Here is a 24,337-nt window from a genome sequence, read left to right on the forward strand (position 1 = left end):
ATTTTAAAAGGAACTAGGCAGTTTAAATGCTTCTAGTCGTTTCTCTTCAATTCGTTGTAATGTTCATGTTCCTGCACTATACAATGCCACACTCCACACAAAGCATTTCATTATTATTATTATTATTATTACAATCTCGAGCCTAATAAATAGAAATTACATAGGTAAACCCAAAGTCTTGACTCGGTTAAGAGAGAAGTTTTATATGATATTCTTATTGAATTTGATATTCCCAAGAAACTAGTTCGATTAATTACAATGTGTTTCAGTGAAACGTACAGCAGAGTTCGTATAGGTCAGTTTCTGTCAGATGCGTTTCCAATTCACTGTGGGCTAAAGCAGGGAGATGCACTATCACCTTTACTTTTTAACTTTGCTCTAGAGTATGCCATTAGGAATTGAACGGGTTACATCAGCTGCTTGTCTATGCGGATGACGTGAATATGTTAGGAGAAAATCCACAAACGATTAGGGAAAACATGGGAATTTTACTGGAAGCAAGTAAAGAGATAAGTTTGAAAGTAAATCCCTAAAAGACAAAGTATATGATTATGTCTCGTGACGGGAATATTATACGAAATGGAAATATAAAAATTGGAAATTTATCTTTTGAAGAGGTGGATAAGTTCAAATATCTTGGAGCAACAGTAACAAATATAAATGATACTCGGGAGGAAATTAAACACAGAATAAAGATGGGAAATGCCTGTTATTATTCGGTTGAGAAGCTTTTGTCATCTAGTCTGCTGTCAAAAAATCTGAAAGTTAGAATTTATAAACAGTTATATTACCGATTGTTCTGTATGGTTGTGAAACTTGGACTCTCACTTTGAGAGAGGAACATAGGTTAAGGGTGTTTGAGAATAAGGTGCTTAGGAAAATATTTGGGGCTAAGAGGGATGAAGTTACAGGAGAATGGAGAAAGTTATACAACACAGAACTGCACGCATTGTATTCTTCACGTGACATGATTAGGAATATTAAATCCAGACGTTTGAGATGGGCAGGGCATGTAGCACGTTTGGGCGAATCCAGAAATGCATATAGAGTGTTAGTTGGGAGACCGGAGGGAAAAAGACCTTTGGGGAGGCCGAGACGTAGATGGGAGGATAATATTAAAATGGATTTGAGGAATGTGGGATATGATGGTAGAGACTGGATTAATCTTGCACAGGATAGGGACCGATGGCGGGCTTATGTGAGGGCGGCAATGAACCTCCGGGTTCCTTAAAAGGCAGTAAGTAAGTAAGTAAACCCATATTCTAATCTCAAATAGTTGGTGTTGGTGATGCAGATGGTGGTAATGGTAGTGGAAAGTTGTAACTTAGTAGTACGCTTTCACATATTAAGTAGAACTGTTCACCCCTCTTGTGAAAGAAGACGTTTACTTCGTTTATCTTAATCTAACTTTCCAGCCAAGAAACAAAACAAACAAACAAAACAGAATTTTAACAAAATCTAATGTAGGCTATATGGTCAAGACTAGGGCTCTAAATGGTGCTTTGTTGTCCACACTTACATATTTGTACGGTTATCCATCTTCAGATATTAATAGCTAAAAAAAACTGCAAATACAGAGCTCCTTCATTTGTCTGCGTTTTGATTCTCATCCGCTTTATTTATTCAACAATCGCGGGCAAACTGATTCCCAGCAGGCAGAGGCCGACGTGTGGGAGAAGGGACGCCAGCCGTCGCGACGGTTAGGTGTTTACAAATTAATGCCTACTACATGCAGCCAGGTGTGAAACCCCTGATTTTTCTGCACTTTCCACAAACTACCCTATATAACAAGCTACCCTCCTCGCCTGTCTGCAGTTTGTTTCTGAGAGCGTCACTCGCAAGAAGGTAGGCTCATATTATTATTATTATTATTATTATTATTATTATTATTATTATTATTATTATTATTATTATTGTTGTTACCGTGCCTTTGGTGATAAGAAAGCTGTCTAAGCCAGTAATTTACGATAAATCTGCGAAAAAGTATTTATTCAAATCCTAAAATAATTGATAACTTTTGGTCGTAAAGAAATGCACGCCGATAGAATAGTTATGTGAAATGCCGCCATTCTTAATCATCTGAATTTCTAACACTTCTCATATTTTCTTCCACTCTACATTCCTTCAGTCCACACCTGTGGAGCAACGGTCAGCGCGTCTAGGCGCGAAACCAGGTTTCCCGGGTTCGAATCTCGGTCGGGGCAAGTTACCTGGTTGAGGTTTTTTCCGGGGTTTTCCCTCAACCCAATTCGAGCAAATGCTGGGTAACTTTCGGTGCTGGACCACAGACTCATTTCACCGGCATTATCACCTTCATTTAATTCAGACGCTAAATAACCTAGATGTTCCATTACTCTTTCATCGTATGATGACGCAGAATATCTGCATGGAAATATCATCTGTACTTCGGTACATTAAAATAATATAAACCTAGATGTTGATGCTGCGTCGTAAAATAACCCAATAAAATAAAAAAAATACATTCCTTTACTTCTTTCTTGTTTTCATTTGTTGATAAAGCGTCGTAAAATAACCTACTAAAAAATAAAAATATTTTCATCAAAGCATATGTAGTTGAATTAGCTACAGGTCTATAGGTACCGATATTTCTTTTGGTACAAGATTAGCAATCTTACTATATGGTCGACCACCACCACCACTATCACCATCATCATCATCATCATCATCATCATCACCATCACGAATGGAAGATCAAATAATATTACTATGATCTGTTCCATGAAGTATGAAATTTGTATTAATGAAGCCATCTGCGTCTTGGTTGTCCAGATCTTCTTCTGCTAATGGCTAAATATAAGAATACCAATTTCGGGAATCTACTATTTCTATTATTTGTAAGTATTTTTTTCAATTCCCGTTCACAAATTCTTATGCCTTCTACTAATTTTTTTTAGTTTTAATTTTTGTCGCATAACATGAATTATTTCATGTCATATCTGTCGAGGGTTAACAAGATTTACCATATAATTAAATTCACGACACTTTTGTTAAAATACAAAGTACAATACAAAGTAAAATTTGTCTCGATAATAAAATATTAGAAAAATGTGATAGTTTCCCATATTTAGGATACAATCTTTCCATTTTTGAAGAATTGGACATATCACAGAAAATTAATAAATAGACAAGAGCTATGGGCATTATAAATAGTGTGATGAAACCATCCTTGGTTCAGAAACACACCCGCATATGTCTCTACAACACATTGGCACGACCGATGCTCAGCTATGGCAGCGAAGCATGGACACTGAGGAAAGCAGATAAAAGCAGAATAACGGCTTGTGAAATGCGATTCATACGAAGAACAGCGGGCTATACTAAATGGGATCTGAAAAGAAATTGTGAAATTTTAAAGGAACTAAAAACTCAACCAGTTTTAGATTACATTGTTCAATATCAGTCTAATTGGAAACATCATTTGGAAAGAATGAGTAATAGTAGACTCCCAAAGGCAATTTATGATTATGTACCACATGGCCAAAGATCTGTGGGACGTCCTGCTAAGAGATGGCGTGAAAATTTTATGTGAGGCCGAAACAGGCCTTGTGGCCTAACACTTGTCAGACAGAAGAAGAAGAAACTTTTATTAATGTTCTGGTTCTCGACTTCAACTGTGTATGCAGAATCCCATGGACATTTTTTTTAGAATGAATATTTTTCTGTCAAATTATATTAGCAATTTTGTTAAGTTTTGCGTAGGCCTAATCAAATTATTTCAACATTTTGAACAAGCTGGGGCCTAATCCTATATTTAAGCTGTTTTCGGCCATAACATATTTTAATATGTGTACACACATATACACACACACATCTACTCTTGGTCATTCAAAGTCTCATCTGTTTTTTGGCAATATTTCATTACTTATAGGCTATATTGAATTTCATTTAACATTTCTCGCCTACCACTAAGTTTTATACGTTTAATGTTTTATAATAAAATACCTTCAATCATCCAATATCATGAGTCTTAATATTTAATTTAGGAATCTCTCCTGTGTACCTTATTTTTACAACCGTCCTAATAAACAGATCCAGAAACCAGCCGTTTGCGAAATCTGCTGGGATTTACGAGTATTATGTCTGATCACTACAGCTGCTCTGGGGTAACGTAACATCTGATATGCACTGGAGGAAGAGACTGTTACAACAAGTGCACATCATGAGTATCCCTGGCTCTCTAATGCCTTTACAATGCATTTCCGGAGTCAGTTAACACTATCAACAGAGCTGGAATTACAAAGCATTTCAAATACCCAAAGAAAAAAAAATCAAGTGAATTTAAGTCGGGGGAACTGGGAGGCCATGGTGTTGGTACTTATGAAAATGGAGCGCGGGTCTGTAATGTTTACAACCATTAATTGTCAGACACACTGTCCCGAGGGCTCTCGTGTCATTAAGTGGTATGGTTAATGCCTGGCAGGAGTCCGATGTGTACATCAGTGACCAGTATTTAAGTAGTATGATTCAGGGCATAGGCCTAATCCTACACTAACGAATACTTATGTATAATACGTGTAGAGTATTGTGTGTTTTGCAAAATGGCTTATAACCGTCATGCTGTGGTACAGAAACTGGCGAACGAGGTGATGTAGAATTACACGGCCCCAACGTACGAATTGCACAGGAGTTGTATAGCCTATTGCAGGCGTCTCAAGGCCAACGCATAAAAATTGTTACAGAGAGCAAATGTAGATAGCGTAGTCAGCTGAAGAGATAAGCGCAATTTCCGAAGATAACCGATCGCTGATTCATGTTACAAGCATGAGCGAGCTAAGTTGTAACTGTCGCGGGAGAAATGCCACAAAGCTGCACTTTTGAGTTGTACTGTCACAGTAGACGGTTGTTTTCGGAAGGAATTTCATAAGTAGTTTGCAGTAATAATAATAATAATAATAATAATAATAATAATAATAATGATAATAATAATAATAATACATTTATTTTCTAATATATTATGAGTAAAAAGAAGACATCTGAAGCATGAAGAACAATACATGTTACGTAATTATTTAAGCACAAGGAACTGGCCATCCTACCCCATTATCTCCTGGTCTAGTTTCTTCATAAGTGGTGCCTTGTTAGTATCACTTGTGAGGTTCAGACCTGTTTTAGGACAGTTGACTGAACAACAATACTTCGTTTCTAGTAAATGGCTTTTGGTATCGCTCTTTTTTTTTAGTTTATACTATATTTAATTAAATAAAATTCAATTAAATAATAATAATAAAATTAAAATTAAACTTGTTACTTGTTAAAAATAACCTAACATCTTAGAAATTCTTAAACAATTATTTTAAATTAGAACTATTCAAAACTTAAATCTGGTCTCAAATTCTTTTCTCAAGTCCTTCAGTACTTCATTATATTTGTTACACTGGTCTTGATTCAAATTAGGTAAGAATTTTAGATTAATAAAGTGGTAACAGTTACCCACAGAAACTTGCGACTCCCACAATTTCGCTTTCCCTATGAAAGCTTTTATTTCTTCATACATTTGCGATAACAAGGCGTTCTTTCCTCGGAGATGGAGCCAACAACGTAGCGGTTGCAGATGTCTATTCAAACGTCGCGGTCAATGACGTCATCCGGAGACACACGAACTGCTCCCGCATCTTGTTCCACTCTTACATTAAAAAAAGAGAAAGAGGAGGAAGTGCTCCGAGAAGGCCCTATTGAGACGTCTGGCCTATTGGAACAACGTGTCATGTTGCAATAACAGACATTGCGGTGTACTGGTGATGGAACGTCGGACACTTTATCTGAAGATAGTGTTACGTAGAGCACATAACATGAACCGTCAACCCACGAAGTGAATCGGAAAAGCATTCGTGAACATTTTCTGAAAAAAATAATGCAAAGTGTCCATGGCACTGTCAAGATTGCAAATAAAAAGCTTTACAGCAACTGGCCGAAAATACAAGATATCACTGGAAAAATGCGGCAAATAGTAATTTCTCTTGGGAGAGGCGGTACGATAGAGCACAGATCGCCAGCATTTGTACATCACATTCCGGAATGCCCGCGTCATGTGACACATAATTCACTGCTGGTATTTAAAGAAGCAAACATTTTCTGGGGCAATTCAAACGCCGTTATAAAATAACACCACGCAAGATCATAAACTGTGTTACTAGGCGGAAAGTTACTGTGATACCTTCGTGAGAACCAGAACACTGTTAAAATTAAGGGACTACATTACAACTAATGAAATCGATACCGACATGATGTTCAATAGGGACCAAAGTCGATATAAATATGAACTCACGCCAAGCAGGACAGTATCAATAACTGCGGAAAAGACGACTGAAGCCGGTGTGCAATGCGATTCATGTACTTCCAACTTCTACACCATTCAGATGCTTCTTTCAATGTCAGAACGAGATGCAAAGAAGCTGTACATCTGATTTCAGGAAACGGCCGGTAAATTTGGCAAACACTACAATGTACCGAAACCAACCTCTAAGTACAGAATATGACTGCAGCACCAGTAGTAAGATGACCATAGCCCTCGTAAACTCAATTTTATTTCAAGGAGTGCAGTTCGGTGGCTTCTTTGAACACCCACTTACAGATTTATGACTTCCTACATAAACACCTCTGACAATTCCATCCTGTCCCCTCGTCCAACATTGCACAGTTGCCACAATCCTGGTGACCCTCGAAATGAGACTGACGGGATTCTTGGAATTCAGAAAAGATGCGGCAAATCTGCCTCCACGTGGATTTGACGGGAACCTGTCAATTCTTCTGAAGAGGGTTGTGATTGGTTACTGACAGGAGAAGACAAGATTTCCGTCGCAGTAAGAAAGGCATTTATTTATGACAACCAATTAGTAGGGGGGCAGTAGAAGGTCTGTCGGCAAAGTGCTTTCTATGAAACTGCACTCCATGAAATAAAATACAGTATACTATCCTAAATGCGTAAAGTACTCGAATAGGATCTAAAGGGAGCATCGCTTCTATTGCTGGATTCGTGGTTCGATCAAACCGACGACAGTTCATCGACCACAGCCTTCCGCAATAGGACAGACAAACATCACATCACCTCAAACCACGGCACGCCAGCCTCTTGACGTCTATTTCCCTCGCCAGGATAAACGGGGTTGCGGGCAATTGCGAACTGCTGCACTTCGCACCAGTTACTTTGGTCTCATGTTTGTCCACTCCAGAAAGTTTCGCGACGATTTTCGTCAGGAAGTCCAAAGCCTTCCCGTGTAAACCTTTAGTTTTATATACAAATTGTATGCAGGGATTTTTAAAAAATAACTATTATACATAACGGACTATTTATGTATATATGGGCCTTGGATATTACCAATTTTATTACTTGAAGAAGTAGAAAAAAAAAAAGAATTAAATTTAGCAAAGGGAGTTAGTTCAAAAATTTCTTTCAACTGTCTAAAAATTAGACTTTGATATTTTGCAGACTTATTTCATTTGATCATATTTGAAAATGCTATAACAATCAACTTTTGACGGCTTACTAATTGACTCTTACATGAGTAGCCCCCCCGAAACCCATGCTGACATTTATGTAACCAATCTTAATCATTCCAATGCTGCCTTAGAAAAGCTGAAATCAAGTGTTTCATCTGTTTGCAAACCACAGAGGTGAGGCTGACCGGTCTGTAATTTTTTGTATCTGAGCGAGACCCTAACTTATAAATTGGCACCACTACTGCATCTTTCCAATCTCGCTGGACAGTACCATTATTTACTGATATTTCAAATATACGCACTAGATAGGGAATCATGGCTTCCCCTCCCAATTTTAACATGTCTCCAGTGATACCATCAGATCCTACTGATATGAGTTTTCAATTCAGAGATCCTTCTCCTTATGTCCCTAGGCTTGATAGAAAAACTGACCCGTATTTTCTACAGAAGCTAAGTTAAGTATTATTGCCCTCATTCCAAAAACAGTGGCATAATAGGAATTTAGTTTTTCTGCTTTTTCGCTGTCCTGTACGATAAATTGATTGCGGTCATTTTTTAGGGGGAGGCTCGAATAGTTTTCCTTGCGTCGTCTCTTCACATATTTATAAAATTCCCCCCACCCGTTTTGTTCACCTTTGAAAAGTTTATGTAAGTAATTTTCCTGCGCTATCTTCTTCGCATTAAGCAGTTCTTTCGATAGTTGTGTGAATTTTGTTTGTTTTGCAAGGCTTTCCTTGCGCTGTCTGTAGGATTTCCTTAGTTTTCTTTTAAGTTTCCGTATGTGTTTATTATAATATTCCGGATCGGGATTGTTTGATAAGCGTTTAACCGGGATAAATTTCTGTATTCCTGTTAATATAATCTGCTTGAACTCCGCCCAGCATTCTTCTACACTACTGCCCTTCACTACCCATAATGAGTACTTTTCTCTAAGATAATTTTGGAAGCCTTCTCTGTCCGCTTTGTTATATTGTAAGATATTTTTGTTCTTTGTTCCTCTTTGCTTGTACTTAGCATTCCATAATATTTCAAGAATTACCGCGTCGTGGTCACTAATACCTGGAATCACTTGAATAGCTGCGACTATCTCTGAGAGTTTTAACAGAAATATGTCTGGTAAGGAATCTCCCCTTGTCGGCCTATTTGTTACTTGTATTAAGTTATGTTTCCAGATGAGTGAGTTTACTAATGACTGGGCCTCTATTGCACCCTGCCAGCTTACCTGGGGCAAATTTAGGTCCCCGCGATGATAACATATTGGCCGCGAATGTGCTATTTTCCAACATATCTCTTATTTTACACAGCACGTTCAAGTCGTCTGTCGGAGCCCTGTATAAACTGATGATGTGTAACATGTTTCGCGAATAATCATCCGCTATGTCTACACCCAACATTTCGAACTCCGAATCTTTAAAATTTTCAGCGCTCTGCAAACACTCTTTTATACACATATAAAAACCCCTCCCCCTGTTCCTACATGGTCGCGTCTGTATGTTACATAATCGTTTCTAAATACTTTAAGTCTAAATAATTGATTAAATGGCGATCTTACTCGTGTTAATTATGTAAGCATGTCTGGCTTACAGCTGTTTCGGTGCTACTTCACACCATTCTCAGAGCCTACTAGATCTCGGCGCTATCTCAACTTCGCTGCCTGTTGTGTGGGTGCGTTCGTGTGATGAAGAGTTGTGTCAAATAGTGTGTGTGTTCTGAAATTGATCTGTTTGTTGAGAATTTGATCATGGTGTGTTTTGGTATGTCTGTATATTTCATATTGTTCTAGTGTGTTGAGTTTTTGGTTTTTGGGTTGTATGTGTAGGATTTCCATGTCTGTATTTATGTTATTGTATGTGTGGTTAGCATTAGTTATGTGTTCGGCATATGTAGATGTATTGTGTCCTCTGGTTATTGCTTTAATGTGTTCTTTGTATCGAGTTTGGAATGATCTGCCTGTCTATCCAATGTAGAAACATTCGCAACTATTGCATGTGAGTTTCTATACGCCTGTGTTGTTGTATTTATTTGTTTGTGTTGTTTGTGTGTTGAGATGTCTTTGTAGTGTGTTTTCTGTTCTGTATGCTATGTTGTATTTCTGTTTTCTGAATGAGGATGTGATCTTGTGTGTGTTTTTGTTTTCGTATGTTAGTGTCATGTATTTCTTGTGTTTTTGTGTTTATGTTGTGTGTTTGTTGAGTTTTTGTTTTGTCTTCCTTATGATGTTGTCTATTACACTTACTTACTTACTTACTGGCTTTTAAGGAACTCGGAGGTTCATTGCCGCCCTCACATAAGCCCACCATTGGTCCCTATCCTGAGTAAGATTAATCCATTCTCTATCATCATATCCCACCTCCCTCAAATCCATTTTAATATTATCTTCCCATCTACGTCTCGGCCTCCCTAAAGGTCTTTTTCACTCCGGCCTCCCAACTAACACTCTATATGCATTTCTGGATTCACCCATACGTGCTACATGCCCTGCCCATCTCAAACGTCTGGATTTAATGTTCCTAATTATGTCAGGTGAAGAATACAATGTCTGCAGTTCTGTGTTGTGTAACTTTCTCCATTCTCCTGGAACTTCATCCCTCTTAGCCCCAAATATTTTCCTAAGCACCTTATTCTCAAACACCCTTAACCTATGTTCCTCTCTCAAAGTGAGAGTCCAAGTTTCACAACCATAAAGAACAACCGGTAATATAACTGTTTTATAAATTCTAACTTTCAGATTTTTTGACAGCAGACTGGATGATAAAAGCTTTTCAACCGAATAATAACAGGCATTTCCCATATTTATTCTGTGTTTAATTTCCTCCCGAGTATCATTTATATTTGTTACTGTTGCTGCAAGATATTTCAACTTCTCCACCTCTTCAAAAGATAAATTTCCAATTTGTATATTTCCATTTCGTGCAATATTCTCGTCAGGAGACATAATCATATACTTTGTCTTTTCGGGATTTACTTCCAAACCGTTGTCTATTATATATGTATGTATATATTTTATATGTACTAAGCATATTTAATATTGAACATTGGGATGCACACATTACGAGTATACGCAGGAAATTTTTTTAAGAATGAAGAGAGTTGTACTATATTATATATATTGTGTTTGACAATTAGAAATAACTCCATTTCAAATGTGGTGTCCATATTCCAGATGTTGAAAGTGGCCGTGCTGATGGCAGCGTGTCTGTGCGTCCTCTGCGAATCGCAGTCCGACATGCTAGAGAAAAGGGACTCGGCCCGACGCTACTGCGGCAGGAACCTGGCCGACGTGATGCACATCGTGTGCAACGGCATCTACAATGGCAACCCGCGCGCCGCCACGCAGAAGAAGTCTTGGCCAGGTATCGCACCGAACTATAGGGATATCCTGAACTGGCACCAACAGATAGCGCACGTGTACATTTGTTTTTCGGTATATAAACATTGAGGATATACGTAGTGTATTAGTATATTAAATATTCTTAAAAACAACTAAAAATAGCAAATTTTTGTTATGTTCCTATATGTAAACACCAGGGAAAGCTTTTTGTCTTCAATCAGGTCCCGAAATATTCTGAATATATGCTTTAAACCTTAAAAAATGTAAGTAATTAAATTGCACCTCGAAAGTGCTAGCTATTAAATAAAAGTAACTACTTCAAGTAAGGAATTATAGATGACAGCATCTTGCCATCCTAACGGCAAACACCAGCCAGCTCTTCCTGTTCCCGTTCCGTGATCACTTGATCAAATCTCAGTCCCCCTCGCGTATGTGGTACGTAAGAGGTTACGTCCAATTTCGGCTTCCCCTTCAAAATTTTCTAGAGTTCCTTCAGTGCAGCAGCGTAACCCGGAGTGAGACTAGTGGCCAACAGGCTTGGAGCTCACATATTTAGTTTTGTACAGCCCCCAACCCCTTGCAAGGACGCGTTCTGCGTACCTTTTAAAATTTTTCCTCCCAATTCTCTTTCGATTTTTCCGATTAAGGAATTGTTGACTACTGTTTCATTTTGGAAGAGGAAAAAGAAAAATTAAAAAAAACCTACGCAACCTCGACAGCGAGCTATGTTAGCTTAGATTATATGCAGTAGTTGTAGGAGTCTCCGAAGTTTACGCCTGCGGTAAACTCTCGATAAGCTGGGATGTTCATTATCCAGGACGATCCGTAGTGAAATCCATTTCGTGAATAATGTTTTTAATGTACTGTACCATAATTATTTAAACCATGTTTTAACTTCAAATTTTCAAAATCATCCTACACAGTATTCAAAACTGCATGTCCTTAACCTACAAAACGCACTACTAATCGTGATACTATTGCGATCATATTATATCATCCTATTCAAAATTGCATTTGATCTTTCTGCAACTACAGAAAGAAATACCAGGAACTCAATCTCGATAGTCCCTTCCCTATAAAAAAAAAACACACACACATTGGTGGCTGCATATCCTGTTTTTAGCGTACGGTTCTTAAATACTAATGATTAAAGAGGGCAATATTCATCTTCGACATCCCGGTAGTTCCTATTTTTTTATTCGTGCACCTCGTTCTCAGAGTTCTCGTTTAGGTTCATGAACATTCAATTTACTCGTATCTATATTCTGCATACTGCAGATTTCCCCACCCATCTCGGGGAATCACTCAATATTAATACAGATTTACGTTATTATTTATCGTAAATTAAATTAAATTTGAGGTAAGAAAATATTTAATTATATTAAATGATACTAGGTTATACAAAATAATTGTAAATATAATTTTGACACGCATAGAAAATCAACAAGCGGGAAAACGTAATCAACTGTAACATATGACATAACCAAAGCTCGGAACTTGGGGACTTGTGCCTTTGCACGTGGCTAAGTGATTGGACTTCCATGTCAACAACTCCCGCTTCCAGCACGGGGGTTCAGTCAGGTCTGCTATAAAAGTGGTTTCTGGCTGTAACAACATATTGATTGTATTATGGTAGGTTGAAACACGTAATTCTAAAGCATATGTATAATGAAAATAAAAACGAGAAATATATCAAATTTACTGTTCTGCTCTATACATTTTATTACAGTGTATGACTACGTAAATTCGAAGATTTTCGAACCTATAACTTCTTCGCCTGTTAGTTAAATATGATTTGAAACGAGAAAAACTTATTTCCACGTCACATGAAGTGACGGGAAGAAACTTAAAATACTGAATGTTTTCACTGTTACTGTTTTCTATTCGATTTTCAGCAGTTGCTAGCTGATCTCGTATCTGAGAAAGATAAGTATATCCCAAATTTTTCTCGAAAATAGTTTTCAATTTGTGTGTCACTACTAGGGCAGATCCCTATACGACTTATTCCATGGCTGTAGACAAATTTTCCACCGATTTAAGGAACTGCAATGTCTTTCACCGTTTCCAGCCTCTAGTTTATGTGTGGCACAACTTACAAAATATAAACTTTCCATTCGAAGAAAATAATGTATCTTCTCCGAAGTCCTCCACGAAATTCTGTACCTAAAATTTAAAAAATGTATTTTCAAACTTCTAGGCCTATAATACCCAATCGAATAACACGTATTTTCTAATTTTTCAAACAGACCATTTACCTGTAATTCTCTGAATGTTATTGGCTTCAACACGACACAGCTTCCTTGTCCGTCTTCCTGTCATTCGATGTGACCACTTTCTTAGTACACACGACTGTCCCTGAGCACTTGCAGCGTGAACATTGTGTACGTTGTATCTGTAACCTTACTCATGCACACGACACACAAGTCCCCAAGTTCCGAGCTTTAGACATAACATAGATCTACAACATGTTGCGCCGCATGGAACGCTCCTGCCATCTAGCGGTAAAACTTCACATAAGATATCCCTATTGCCATATACTGCGGTTCACGTAAGATTATTTCCTAAGACGCTAATATGTCCGTCTTTTCAATGTTGTCAACTGTTACCAGATACACCAAAGTAGTAGATTGAATGAATAATAATGTGTCAAAATACGAGTAATTTCCAAATCTGTTCACCTTTTACTAACAGAACTACGAAAACGCACATGGGCTTAAAACAATCGGGGCGTTACGCATTATCGATCGAGCCTTAATTTATTTGATTCGTGGGAGTCGAACACAACAAAACTATAAGATTATTGGGCAAAATCTACATCAACAGTTGCAGAAAATCCGAACAGTGGAGGAAGAAGAAGTTTTTCAATTAGGGAGGGGAGTGAAGCAAGGATACCTCATTTAACTGCCTCCTCTTTTTTACTTGGTTATTTAACGACACTGTATGAACTACTAGGTTATTTAGGGTCGATGGAATTGGTGATAGCGAGATGAGGCCGAGGATTCGCCATAGATTTCTTGACATTTGCCTTACGGTTGAAAAATCTCCGAAAAAACACAACCAGGTAATCAGCCCAAGCGGGGATCGAACACGCGACCGAGCGCAACTCTGGATCGGCAAAAAAGTTCCTTAACTGACTGAGCTACGCCTGTCTTCTAGAAGTGCTATTCAGAGGAATTGAATGGAGTAAAAAGAGATACGGGCTGAATATATATCAACGGTAGGAGACTATCGGGGATGTATGCTGACCGAAGTAATAATAATAATAATAATAATAATGATTTATTTTAGCTGGCAGAGTTAAGGCCATAAGGCCTTCTCTTCCACACAACCAGCAAAAAGTGTATATACATATGCATGAACTTACAAAGAATTCAACAAATTGATTTAGATGAGAGTTACATGTATACAAGAGTTATTTACGAATTAAACAACAAAATACTATGAACTATTAATTAAACACTGAAATAAACTGGGTAGCAGAATTAAACTAAAATACATAGAATGTTAATATATTTCAAATTATATTAGATAATAGAAAGAGATTATTATGAGACAATTTTGAAAATGCAGCACAATCAGGATGATGTCTAAAGAAAAAAAGCAACAGTGTAGTCAGTAATATTTTAAATCAGTATGATTGGAGTGGAATGCTAATAAGGTTATCTTTTAAGCTGTTCTTAAAGGTGTTTGTTGTCTTGCAGCCCCTAATACTTTGTGACAAGGAATTCCATTGACGCGAGGTGGATATTGTAAAAGATGAGGAATAACAAGATGTTCTATGAAGAGGTATATTTAGCGTGCCACAGATAAGTGATCTGGTATTTACGTCGTGGTTAGAGTAGGCTCTGATGATGGTGTACAGTATACACCGAAACAGCTGTAAGCCACACGTGCTTATATAATTAACACTAGTAAGTTTGCCATTTAATCAATCATTTATAAATGTATCTATCATAAATCTATCAGAAATATTGACGTCATTGTTACAGAGAAATTTAGTAGAAATTTAGTACAAAGAATGGACGACAACTGACAGGGCCAATATGATTTTAATGAAAAGTGACTATGTAAATTTCATCAATAACTTCATTGGTTGGCTTAAAAAATTCAAGATACTCTACACAACTTCATTGCAAAGTCCCAAGCAAATTATTTAAAGTAAGTTAGCTGAAAAATGAAATAAAGCCCGATGAGTTCATTATCATTGGTGATATTTCAGATAATTACAGTTTCATTATTCAGGATGCTACACAAGGTCATTACTGGAGTACTTCTCAAGCAACAATACACCCATTCGCAGTATATTACAGAAATTCAGTTGGTGGTAATTTAGATAACCTTTGTTTTTCAGTAATTTCGGAATGCTTAGTTCACGATAGTGCAACAGTTTATGTTTTTACAGGAAAATGATAGAACATCTGAAACAAACACATACCGAAATATCTTAAATATATGATTTCAGTGATGGAGCAGCTAGCGAATACAAGAACGAAAAAACTCCGTTAATCTACTCAATCATGAACACGATTTTCAAATACCTGCGGAGTGGCATTTCTTTGGAACTAGTCACGGTAAAGGGCCCAGTGGCAGTGTAAGGGGTACAATCAAGCGACTCGCTGCAAAAGCCAGGAACTCTAATTTCAACTCCTAAAGGACTGTATGATTGGTCAAAATGCAATATACAGGGAATTATTGTGTCATTCACATGCATTGAAAAACATGAAGAAGTAGTTATAAAATCTAAATCCTCAAAGATTCGCCGGCCTCAAGACTTCCCGGAACAAGAAGTGTTCACTGTGTGGTTCCAGTTAATGGAAGTTAGCAATAAAACCCTATTCTAATTCATCAGAAGTACCGAAACTACTGGGTGTTCAGTTCAAAGTGTGTCATGGCTCGCTGTATGCCGTCATGTGGCTAGTCGAGGAGCCTAGAGAATTCAATCTTCCTACACTTCCGCTGAGGCGTATTACCTATGTGCCAGAGAAGTTGCCTAGCAAGTACGGCGTTCATTCAGAAGAGTACTTACCGATACGTACGGTAACACCGGTAGTGGCAGGAATGTGAACTGTTTCGAAACATGTACTGAGGTGAGTTTTTTTCTTACTGTCGAGATATGGGGAGAGGGTTAAGACGATTACGTACAGTATTTGTTGACATCAACTTCGACGGTCAACATGGACACGGAGCATTTGATTTGTGTTGTGGAATGTTGCCGTACGCAACCGATAACAAATACTCTGTGTACGACTTGGCTTCGCAAAATAAAGTTCGAAAGAGGTTATGGTAGCACACAGATCGTACAGACCGCCATCTGTTGCTACGACGTTCAAGTTATACCGTACACGTTCTCAAGTTCAGATTGAACGCCTTGATTAATAGGCAACTTCTCTGACATAAAAGCTGAAACTCGCTTCAAGTCGCTGACTCATCAATAGTGACGTCATGACACACTTTGAAATGAACACCCAGTAGTTGAAATCAGAAGTGTGACGCTCACCGGTCGTCAACGCGGAAACGCTTCTCGCAGTGACCAGCAGCAGTATGGCGCATGGCGCATGGCGCAGCGGCATAGATCGCCCTTTACACGGCGAGTTGTTTTAATTTATGACTTCCTTATTTTTGAAGATCCCATTATGAAAATTTGACAGCCTAATGAATATGCTCAGTAAATTGTCATTTACTTTTTTTATGTGAATTGAAGTATTCGATTTTATGTAATGGCGATTTTTTAAATATATTTTTCAATTTCTTTAAACACAATTTTCAGAGTGGCACTGAATTATAGTATCTTAATAACCTATTTTGTAAGCTATCTAACGATATCTTTAAAAAAACTTTGCAATTATTCTTATGGTCAGAAAACAAATTTAAAATAGAGCTATGTGCTCAAGTAAAAATATTTTAACTGTCCATTACATTTAAAAACCCCCGGGGTAGTAGAACAAGAGGAAGGCCGCAAAATACATGGAAGAGAACAGTTTTGGAGGAAATTGCTAGGGAAGGGAAAACATGGAGCGAAGTGAAGAAGTTGGCTACAAATAGGGTCCGATGGAGGCACTTTGTGAATGCCCTATGCTCCTCATGAGGAGATACAGGAGTTTGATTGATTAATTAATTAAATGATTGATTACAGTTAAACGGTGGCTGTCGCAAACATAATTTTGTACATGATTAATATATACGACATAAAGAGTTGAATGTACAATTTTTAACAAGCTTGGAGATATGAATGTTTTTCGTCATACTGTTTTGCATGGAATTACCCATTATATTATGTCATATTATGTCTTATCAGTAAGACACTTAGCTCAGCAGGGATGTCGACCTGTGTAAGGGAAGGAGTAAGCTTCCTCCATCTATCGGTGAAGTAATAAGACTGGTTTGTTAGAAGGAAACTTGGCGGGAGTCGAAATACAAACTATCACCAATTGCCTATATCACCAACGTACCTTACATTACGGTTATGTTATGTTATGTTATGTTATGTTATGTTATGTTATGTTATGTTATGTTATGTTATGTTATGTTATGTTATGTTATGTTAGGTTAGGTTAGGTTACATTACATTATATTACATTATATTATATTATATTATATTATATTATATTATATTATATTATATTATATTATATTATATTATATTATAGAGTAAAGCACAGCGTCTGCGAATAAAGATATAGGTAGGACATGCAAAATCACGTGTCCATCAATGAGTGGGCTGCAGTCAAATTTGCAGGCGTTTCACCGCTTAGTTTCCTGCTTCAGGAACAAATGTAATGTTTTTTTTTTGTACATTCTATGAGACTGCCAAGATTTTTTGTTTTGTATCATGAAAATATAAAAATAAATTCTTAAGACCACTGTAAAGATTCTGGAGACGAATAATTTCAACGTCGCTACAACTTGCAGATTGGGACAATGTTTGATGTTACATAGGACAGGGATTCACAATGCACCTCTAGCACCTCAAGTGATTAAGGGCGAGCGAAACCCACTCTGTAGGTCTAATCCCTTCGCTACATTCAGCCCTACACATTTTCACTGATTAGTTGTATCTGATTGCGCGTTTCTCTCTCTCCACAGACGCAGAGGACGATCTGTGGCCGGTGGAGGAGCAGGCAGACTTCCCGTTCCGTTCCCGGGCCAGCGCCCACCGGATTCTCAAGAGACAATCTCCTATAGGAATTGCATATGAGTGCTGCATCAACAAGGGCTGTACCATTCACGAACTCAGAACCTATTGCGGGCGGTAAACCCTACACGAACAAGTCTTACACTCACTAGGTGTCTGTGACCCGTACTTCGCCCGACCAGAAATCTTCAGCCAACAGAAATAGCTTATCTCTTTGATGTCAATAATTAACAGCATTGCAACTAAAGACGCTTCCATTCTTAATTTGTTATTTTTAACTATAACACTCCTGCATTTTGTCAGTAATATGAATAAGAAATAAATTACACATTGTTCACCGACGGATTAAATAATTTATTCATTTCAATTTCATCAAGTAGCTAGTACCTCATTTATTTTATGACACGAGATGCCAACCGTACCATGATTGAAACGGTTCTTTGAGAAACCCCTTAAGGGGAGGCAGAGGTTAAATTTTCGAACAAAACTGAAGAAAAAATGAAAATTTGGTTTTTTCCATTTTTATTATCTTTATTTTCATATTCCGATGTTAGTTTTTGATTTTGTGCCCTTAAAAGTATGAAATTAAAACCAAGATAACTGTATTACTATATTATTCCCATAATAAAGTAATACTTATCATTATTTATATACCTTCTCTGAACATATAAATAAAAAGAAATATTGAAAATTTCTTACAATATAGTGCATGGAGCATTTTATATCAAACGATATAAAGTTTTATAAAATTACCGTATTAATATTTACAGAACTATTGTACTTAGAAAGTTGAAACTTGGTATCTCCATTACTAATAACATACGTAGTATCCATGATCAATTTCAAACAAATCGGATAATTTTGTGGATTTTGAAATATTCACCTCTGCCTCCCCGTAAGTCACGAAATAGAAAGTTTTGGGAAACACAAGAAATACATGAGATAAGAATTTAATATTTGAAATGGGAAATGTTTATAAAAGCATATTTCTGTATGCAAAAGAACATTTAAAAAAAAATAGAATATGACTCAATATTCATGTCTGAAAATGTTTGACATCGGGTTTCTCAAAATCCTTATGTCCTCAGTGACATTTCATACAGGTTAGAATAAAATTTGTTCACATGAAGTCAAAATTATGAAGTCAGCTTCTAAATGCTGGTTTTGAGAATCAAATTCGTATTATTTTTTAACCAAATTTTCAATTATTTCATGAAATAAAGAGATTGTTTTGTTAAATCATTACCAGATTTATATTCGTGGAGAAATGCCATAAGGCAGTGACAAGGCTGACAGAATGAACAAAACTACAGTCTAAGCCAGCGTTTCTCAAACTATGGTCCGCGGACCACCTGTGGTCCTCGACGTCTGCCCTTGTGGTCCTTCAAAAAAAAAAACAGAAGAAAAAATGAAATTCACACGAACTGCTTATCACACTATAGCTGAAAATCTCAGAGTTCGGAAATGACACATGGCAATTGCCTTTCACTTTTTCTCCCAGTACTGACATTTTATGGAATTTATTACCCTACCCTCTACTGACTTCCCACTCTACTCTCAGCAACAAAAGAGAGATTTAAAGCAGTATGAACGTGATGTTTCTCGCCATCTTTTCCTGCACATCTGGCGCCGCACCTGTAACTCAGCCAGGGACCACCCGAGTTCTTAACAGAGGACCAAAGTACCGAATATTATCATGTATTCATGATTTTCTTAATAGTTTTGCCGACACCCAGTCTGCACAATGAAATGGTCACATACTGTACGTCGTACACCAATAATAATATAACGTGCCAAATTGTATTTTTACTTGTTTAAAATTGCGCATCTTTCTGCATTAATTTTTTTTATTTCTGTTTTTCCAGATGACGATATAAGTAATTTTTTGGATTTGTTGGAATAATATGTATTTTGTATAATGTATTATTATATTAGATTATTTCATGCAGAACATAAGGATCTTGTGTGCGCAATGAATTACAAGATATGTAGTTCGCAGTCCTTTTGGGATCTTGTGTGCACAGTTGAGCCTTTATGGCACTCTGCTGAATACACTAAGTCTTAACATCGTGTTGCCACATTTCAGAGGAGCTGTAGGTGTGTCAAATGTATTTAGAATGAGCGCGAGTAGTGCTTTGTCCGTATATAAAAAACGAATCTGTAAACTGTTGCGCTCGGATGTGGGTTCGATTCCCGCTTGGGCTGATTATCTGGTTAGGTTTTTCAGAGCTTTCACCAACTGCAAGGCGAATGTCAGTTAATCTATGGCGAATCCTCGGCCTCATCTCGCTATCACCAATTCCATCAATACTGAATAACCTAGTAGTTGATACAGCGTCCTTAATAACCAAGTAAAAAAGTTTATTTTAAACAGTTGAGGTAAATATTTTTAGTATGCGATGTGCATATTGTGACTATGTCTAAAGGTTCAGATATCTTGTTTTTACTCTAATAGACGCAAACGTGACTCGAACCCTCACCCTCGGAGCACGCTAGCCTCTAGACCCGTCAGTTACCTGATACCTACTCACTGCAGACACTGACAAGAGCGGAGTGCCAAATTAAAGTAAACACTATCTGTTATATTGTTTACTATTTCTTCGCAGTAATTATCACAGAATATCGCCCCTCTGGTGTCAAAAGGATCAATATTGACATAGGTCTATAAACTTGTAGCCGGAAGTAATTTTGGATAAAGTACAAGTGGGTGAAGTTGTAGGATTATTGACTGCAGAGACCTGCTTATACAGGGACATCATTTTATTTTTACTTCAATTTTTATTGTACCTGAGTTTTGAATGTACTTCACTCCCACCCCTTCTACTAATGAAGTTCAACCGTCCTCCACACAGATCCAAGCCGCATATACAGTCATAGTAGCCTTACGGTCATAGTAAACAGTAGTTACGTTCCAAAAATATGTTCGCGTTTTCCAGACACGAAAGAGCGTTCAATATTGAATCATTTTCGCACAGGTACTGTCATCCATTTGCCTAGGTCGTATCCCGGTTTCCCCCACCAGCTTTTATTCGCCAGCTAGTGGCTGGGCTGTCTTAGCTCTTTTCTGAAAACATTAATTTCTGTTAGGAATTGGACGTGTACGTAATATTATGCAACTGTTTAAATTAACTTAAATGAAGGGCCTCGTTAAGTAATTAACTGTCACGTGATTTCCCCCCTTTCTACGATCCTACGACATAACCACTTGGACGGACAGTAGATAGCATGTCTGAGTAATTTTATCTTTTCGGATCGGGCGGAAGTGAAGATTGAATTTACAGTACGTAAGGTCTACTCTTTTATAGAGTAGATAAAGAATTATTTCAACATGAGTTACTAGTAGGAAGGACGAAACTGGTAATTGGGATTAGGTACAATAGTCTATAGTGCGATAATATGCATATTAGAACTGAAGCCTGTATCGAAATGAACGAAATGTGTTTAAATATCCATATTATGATTATTTTTCAATTTAACTTAATTATCTATATTGTACGCTAATGTGCTGTAACAGTACAATATACACTGCATAATTAATACGCCCGAATGGATAGCTCAGTTCGCGAATAAAAACACTAAAGGTGCTATTCATAGACATTTCGCAGCACGCGCTACGAGCGTACTAAGCTAGCACCGGCTATCCACTGGTTACTTGTACAGAATTCAAATCATATCCTATCGCTAACACTGGTTTATGAATACGAAAAACGCTGATCATCCACCGGAAGCCCGCGCTAAGAATGTCTATGAATACGCCCTAAGTGTTAATACAGTACTGTATTTTGATTAAACAAAAACCTAATGAAAATTATCAAACTCAAAATTGCGATATTTCCTAGTTTACATAAATGGATGAACTACTTTTCTTCCCTCCTATACCTAGTAAAGTGATTTGTATTTTACGCCAGTATCATCTAACTCCAGACGTGGAAGGGGGAGCAAGCGGTGTTTCCGGTTCTAGGCCTTTAATCCAAAGATATAGACAGGTTAATATTAAAAACGTTAGTAAAAATAAAATGATGTCCCTGTATAATCGAGACTCATATCTAGTGTTGCCTGGGATGCTAATAAAATTGTATCCTGTCGTAAAATAAAACAAAATGAACTCAACTGTGACATTTCATTGATAAAAGAGCATTTAAAGTGGCACTGGCCAGAATTTTCGGCGTTGGCTTCCGCCTCGTGATAGTGTACACATCCTGCGCGGGACAGACTTCCAAGTTGCCGAATTAAAATGGTTATTGCAATATTTTCCTAACTTCCCGGGTAAACGACCACGTATCTGTGTCCTGTAAAGCAGACAGTTCCTGCATTGCCAAAACAGCACGAGTCGATTTAATTATAAAAATATTGATGAAATTTAATAGCATGAAATTTTAACAAGAAGTCGAAGCAAGGACACACAGATTGCTTTAAAAATTGTAAATAGACTTTATTAAATTCTTGTGTAATCGTGAGGCACAAGTATGTGAATCGTCCCAAGTTCAAGAAACAAAATTTTAGGAAAATTACAAAAATATATGACATAAATGTAAATATGAATGTTAAATTTCTTATCTATTTGTGTTATGTGTAATATTTACGTCATGAGAGATCAGGTAATGCATTAATTTCTTACTGAATGAAGTTGGTACATTGAATATTACATTTTCTTTGGCAGTGCGTAAAGTGATTACTTACTTTTTGTGCGAGTTCGTGCGTATTTGCTTGGTTTCCGCACAAAACCAATCCGCGGAAAGTCTAAAGTTCCACATTCAGTATTCCCAACCGAACACACATAACAATTTCCCTCTTCTTCTGCTTAAGTGACATATTGATTTTACTGCTTTAGGCTTTTAACATATTATTTTTAGAGACGTTCAATAAAGTAATAATTATAAATTGCAAACTTACCACTGCAATTTCACCTAAATTGCACTGTTAATTATTGTTTTTAAATATTTGCAACAATTAAGTAAAGTCTACAACTCCACTAAAGTTACTGCATTCGTGATGCAAGTAACATGAAGGAAGCCGTGAAAAAATCAACAAGATTCCAGACTCATCACAGACTGGGGGAAAAAAAAGACAGACGTATATCACGGCCTACTGGAGTATAGTAAACACAGAAAACATTTTAAAACAACAATGTTGAAGATAGATATTTTTGTTTTGCAAATTTGCCGTCATTGAACAGAAACCAAGATGGAGATTTCATTGCAACTAATTAGAAATTCCTCTTTCAGGTATGTAATAAACGATCTTCGCACAAAATAACGTACGATACACGAGCGGTATGTTTTCTTTCAATTCTCGGAAATTAAAAAAGCTCAACTACGTTTCGCTTTTTCAAACTTTTCCTCGAACATGAAAACTTCAACATACCGCTCTCGTAACGCATATTACTATTTACGCACTAGTGTTTTAAAGGCTCATTTTACGCACTTATATACAGCAGGTAAAATGCAACTTTACGCACTATCGTAGAAAAACTGATTTACTGATTGTTAAATTATATCAGAAACAATTTAGAATGGCTAGTAAGCGTGATAAGCTTTCACATGTCTAACAAGCAAACGTTCTGATGGCGGCAGATAAAAAAGTTATTTTTTTTCTTCCACCATGTTAATAATGTCAGAAGAAGTGCTTATATAAATTTTGGCCACTCGACCGAAATTACGGGGCCGTCCATAATGTGATTTTCCCTGGGGCCATTTATAGAAAAAAAGCACAATTGCATGGAAATATTTATTCAAAGAGATACAGCAATTGTTGCGCTATTTGTCAACATATCCCCCACTGGAATCGAGACATTTGTCATTCCATGGGATCAATTTTTGTGTCGTAGAAGTCAGCCGCCTCAGATCGGAACCAGCGTTTGACTGCGTCTGCACCTCTCTCTGTCGATCCCATGATATGAGAAATGTCTCAATTCCGATGGAAAATATGTTGAAAAAAAACTCAACAATTGCTGTGTCCATTCCAATAAATTTGTCCAATGAAATTGTGTTTCTTTTTTCTGTTAGCGGCCCCTGGCGAACTTATTTTTTACGGCCCTCGTAATTGCGGTCGAGTGGCCAAAATTTATATAAGCACTTCTTTTGACATTATTAACATGGTGGAAGAAAAAAAATTAATATTTTTATCTGCCCCCATTAGAACGTTTGCTTGTAAGTTATTTTTTTAATCGTTTGTACTACTTGAAAGAGTTCAAATGAATTCTGAACTTATGACCTTTCTGTCCGTTTTCCGTAAAGAGAGTTTTTACTGAACATAAAAATAAGCAGCTAAAAGACATAAAACTGTGCAATAAACATCTGAAAAGCAAATAAAAACAACCCAGGATGGTTTACACGAAGCCTTCTACGTAATAATAGTGTTCAACCTGAATGTCAAAATACAAAATAGAGAGCAAGGGCCCAAGGCCCTCCCTGGTT

General features: G+C 37.1%; 1 protein-coding gene across 1 annotated transcript; it reads left to right on the forward strand.

The window, feature by feature from the left end:
* The first annotated feature begins 1,709 nt into the window (after positions 1 to 1,709).
* Positions 1,710 to 18,262, forward strand: LOC138709476 (LIRP-like). Its single transcript, XM_069840268.1, has 3 exons — positions 1,710 to 1,845; positions 10,622 to 10,811; positions 17,873 to 18,262. The coding sequence occupies exons 2-3, from the start codon at positions 10,622 to 10,624 to the stop codon at positions 18,040 to 18,042; spliced, it is 360 nt and encodes a 119-aa protein (XP_069696369.1). The 5' UTR covers positions 1,710 to 1,845; the 3' UTR covers positions 18,043 to 18,262.
* Positions 18,263 to 24,337: the final 6,075 nt, after the last annotated feature.

This window comes from Periplaneta americana, chromosome 11 (assembly GCF_040183065.1).
Source record: "Periplaneta americana isolate PAMFEO1 chromosome 11, P.americana_PAMFEO1_priV1, whole genome shotgun sequence".
Classification (NCBI taxonomy): domain Eukaryota; kingdom Metazoa; phylum Arthropoda; class Insecta; order Blattodea; family Blattidae; genus Periplaneta; species Periplaneta americana.

Coding starts and splice junctions, on each gene's coding strand:
- LOC138709476 (XM_069840268.1), top strand. CDS start 10,622: ATGTTGAAAGTGGCCGTGCTGATGGCAGCGTGTCTGTGCGTCCTCTGC. Junction 10,812..17,872: donor GCAGAAGAAGTCTTGGCCAG/GTATCGCACCGA, acceptor CTCTCTCCACAG/ACGCAGAGGACGATCTGTGG.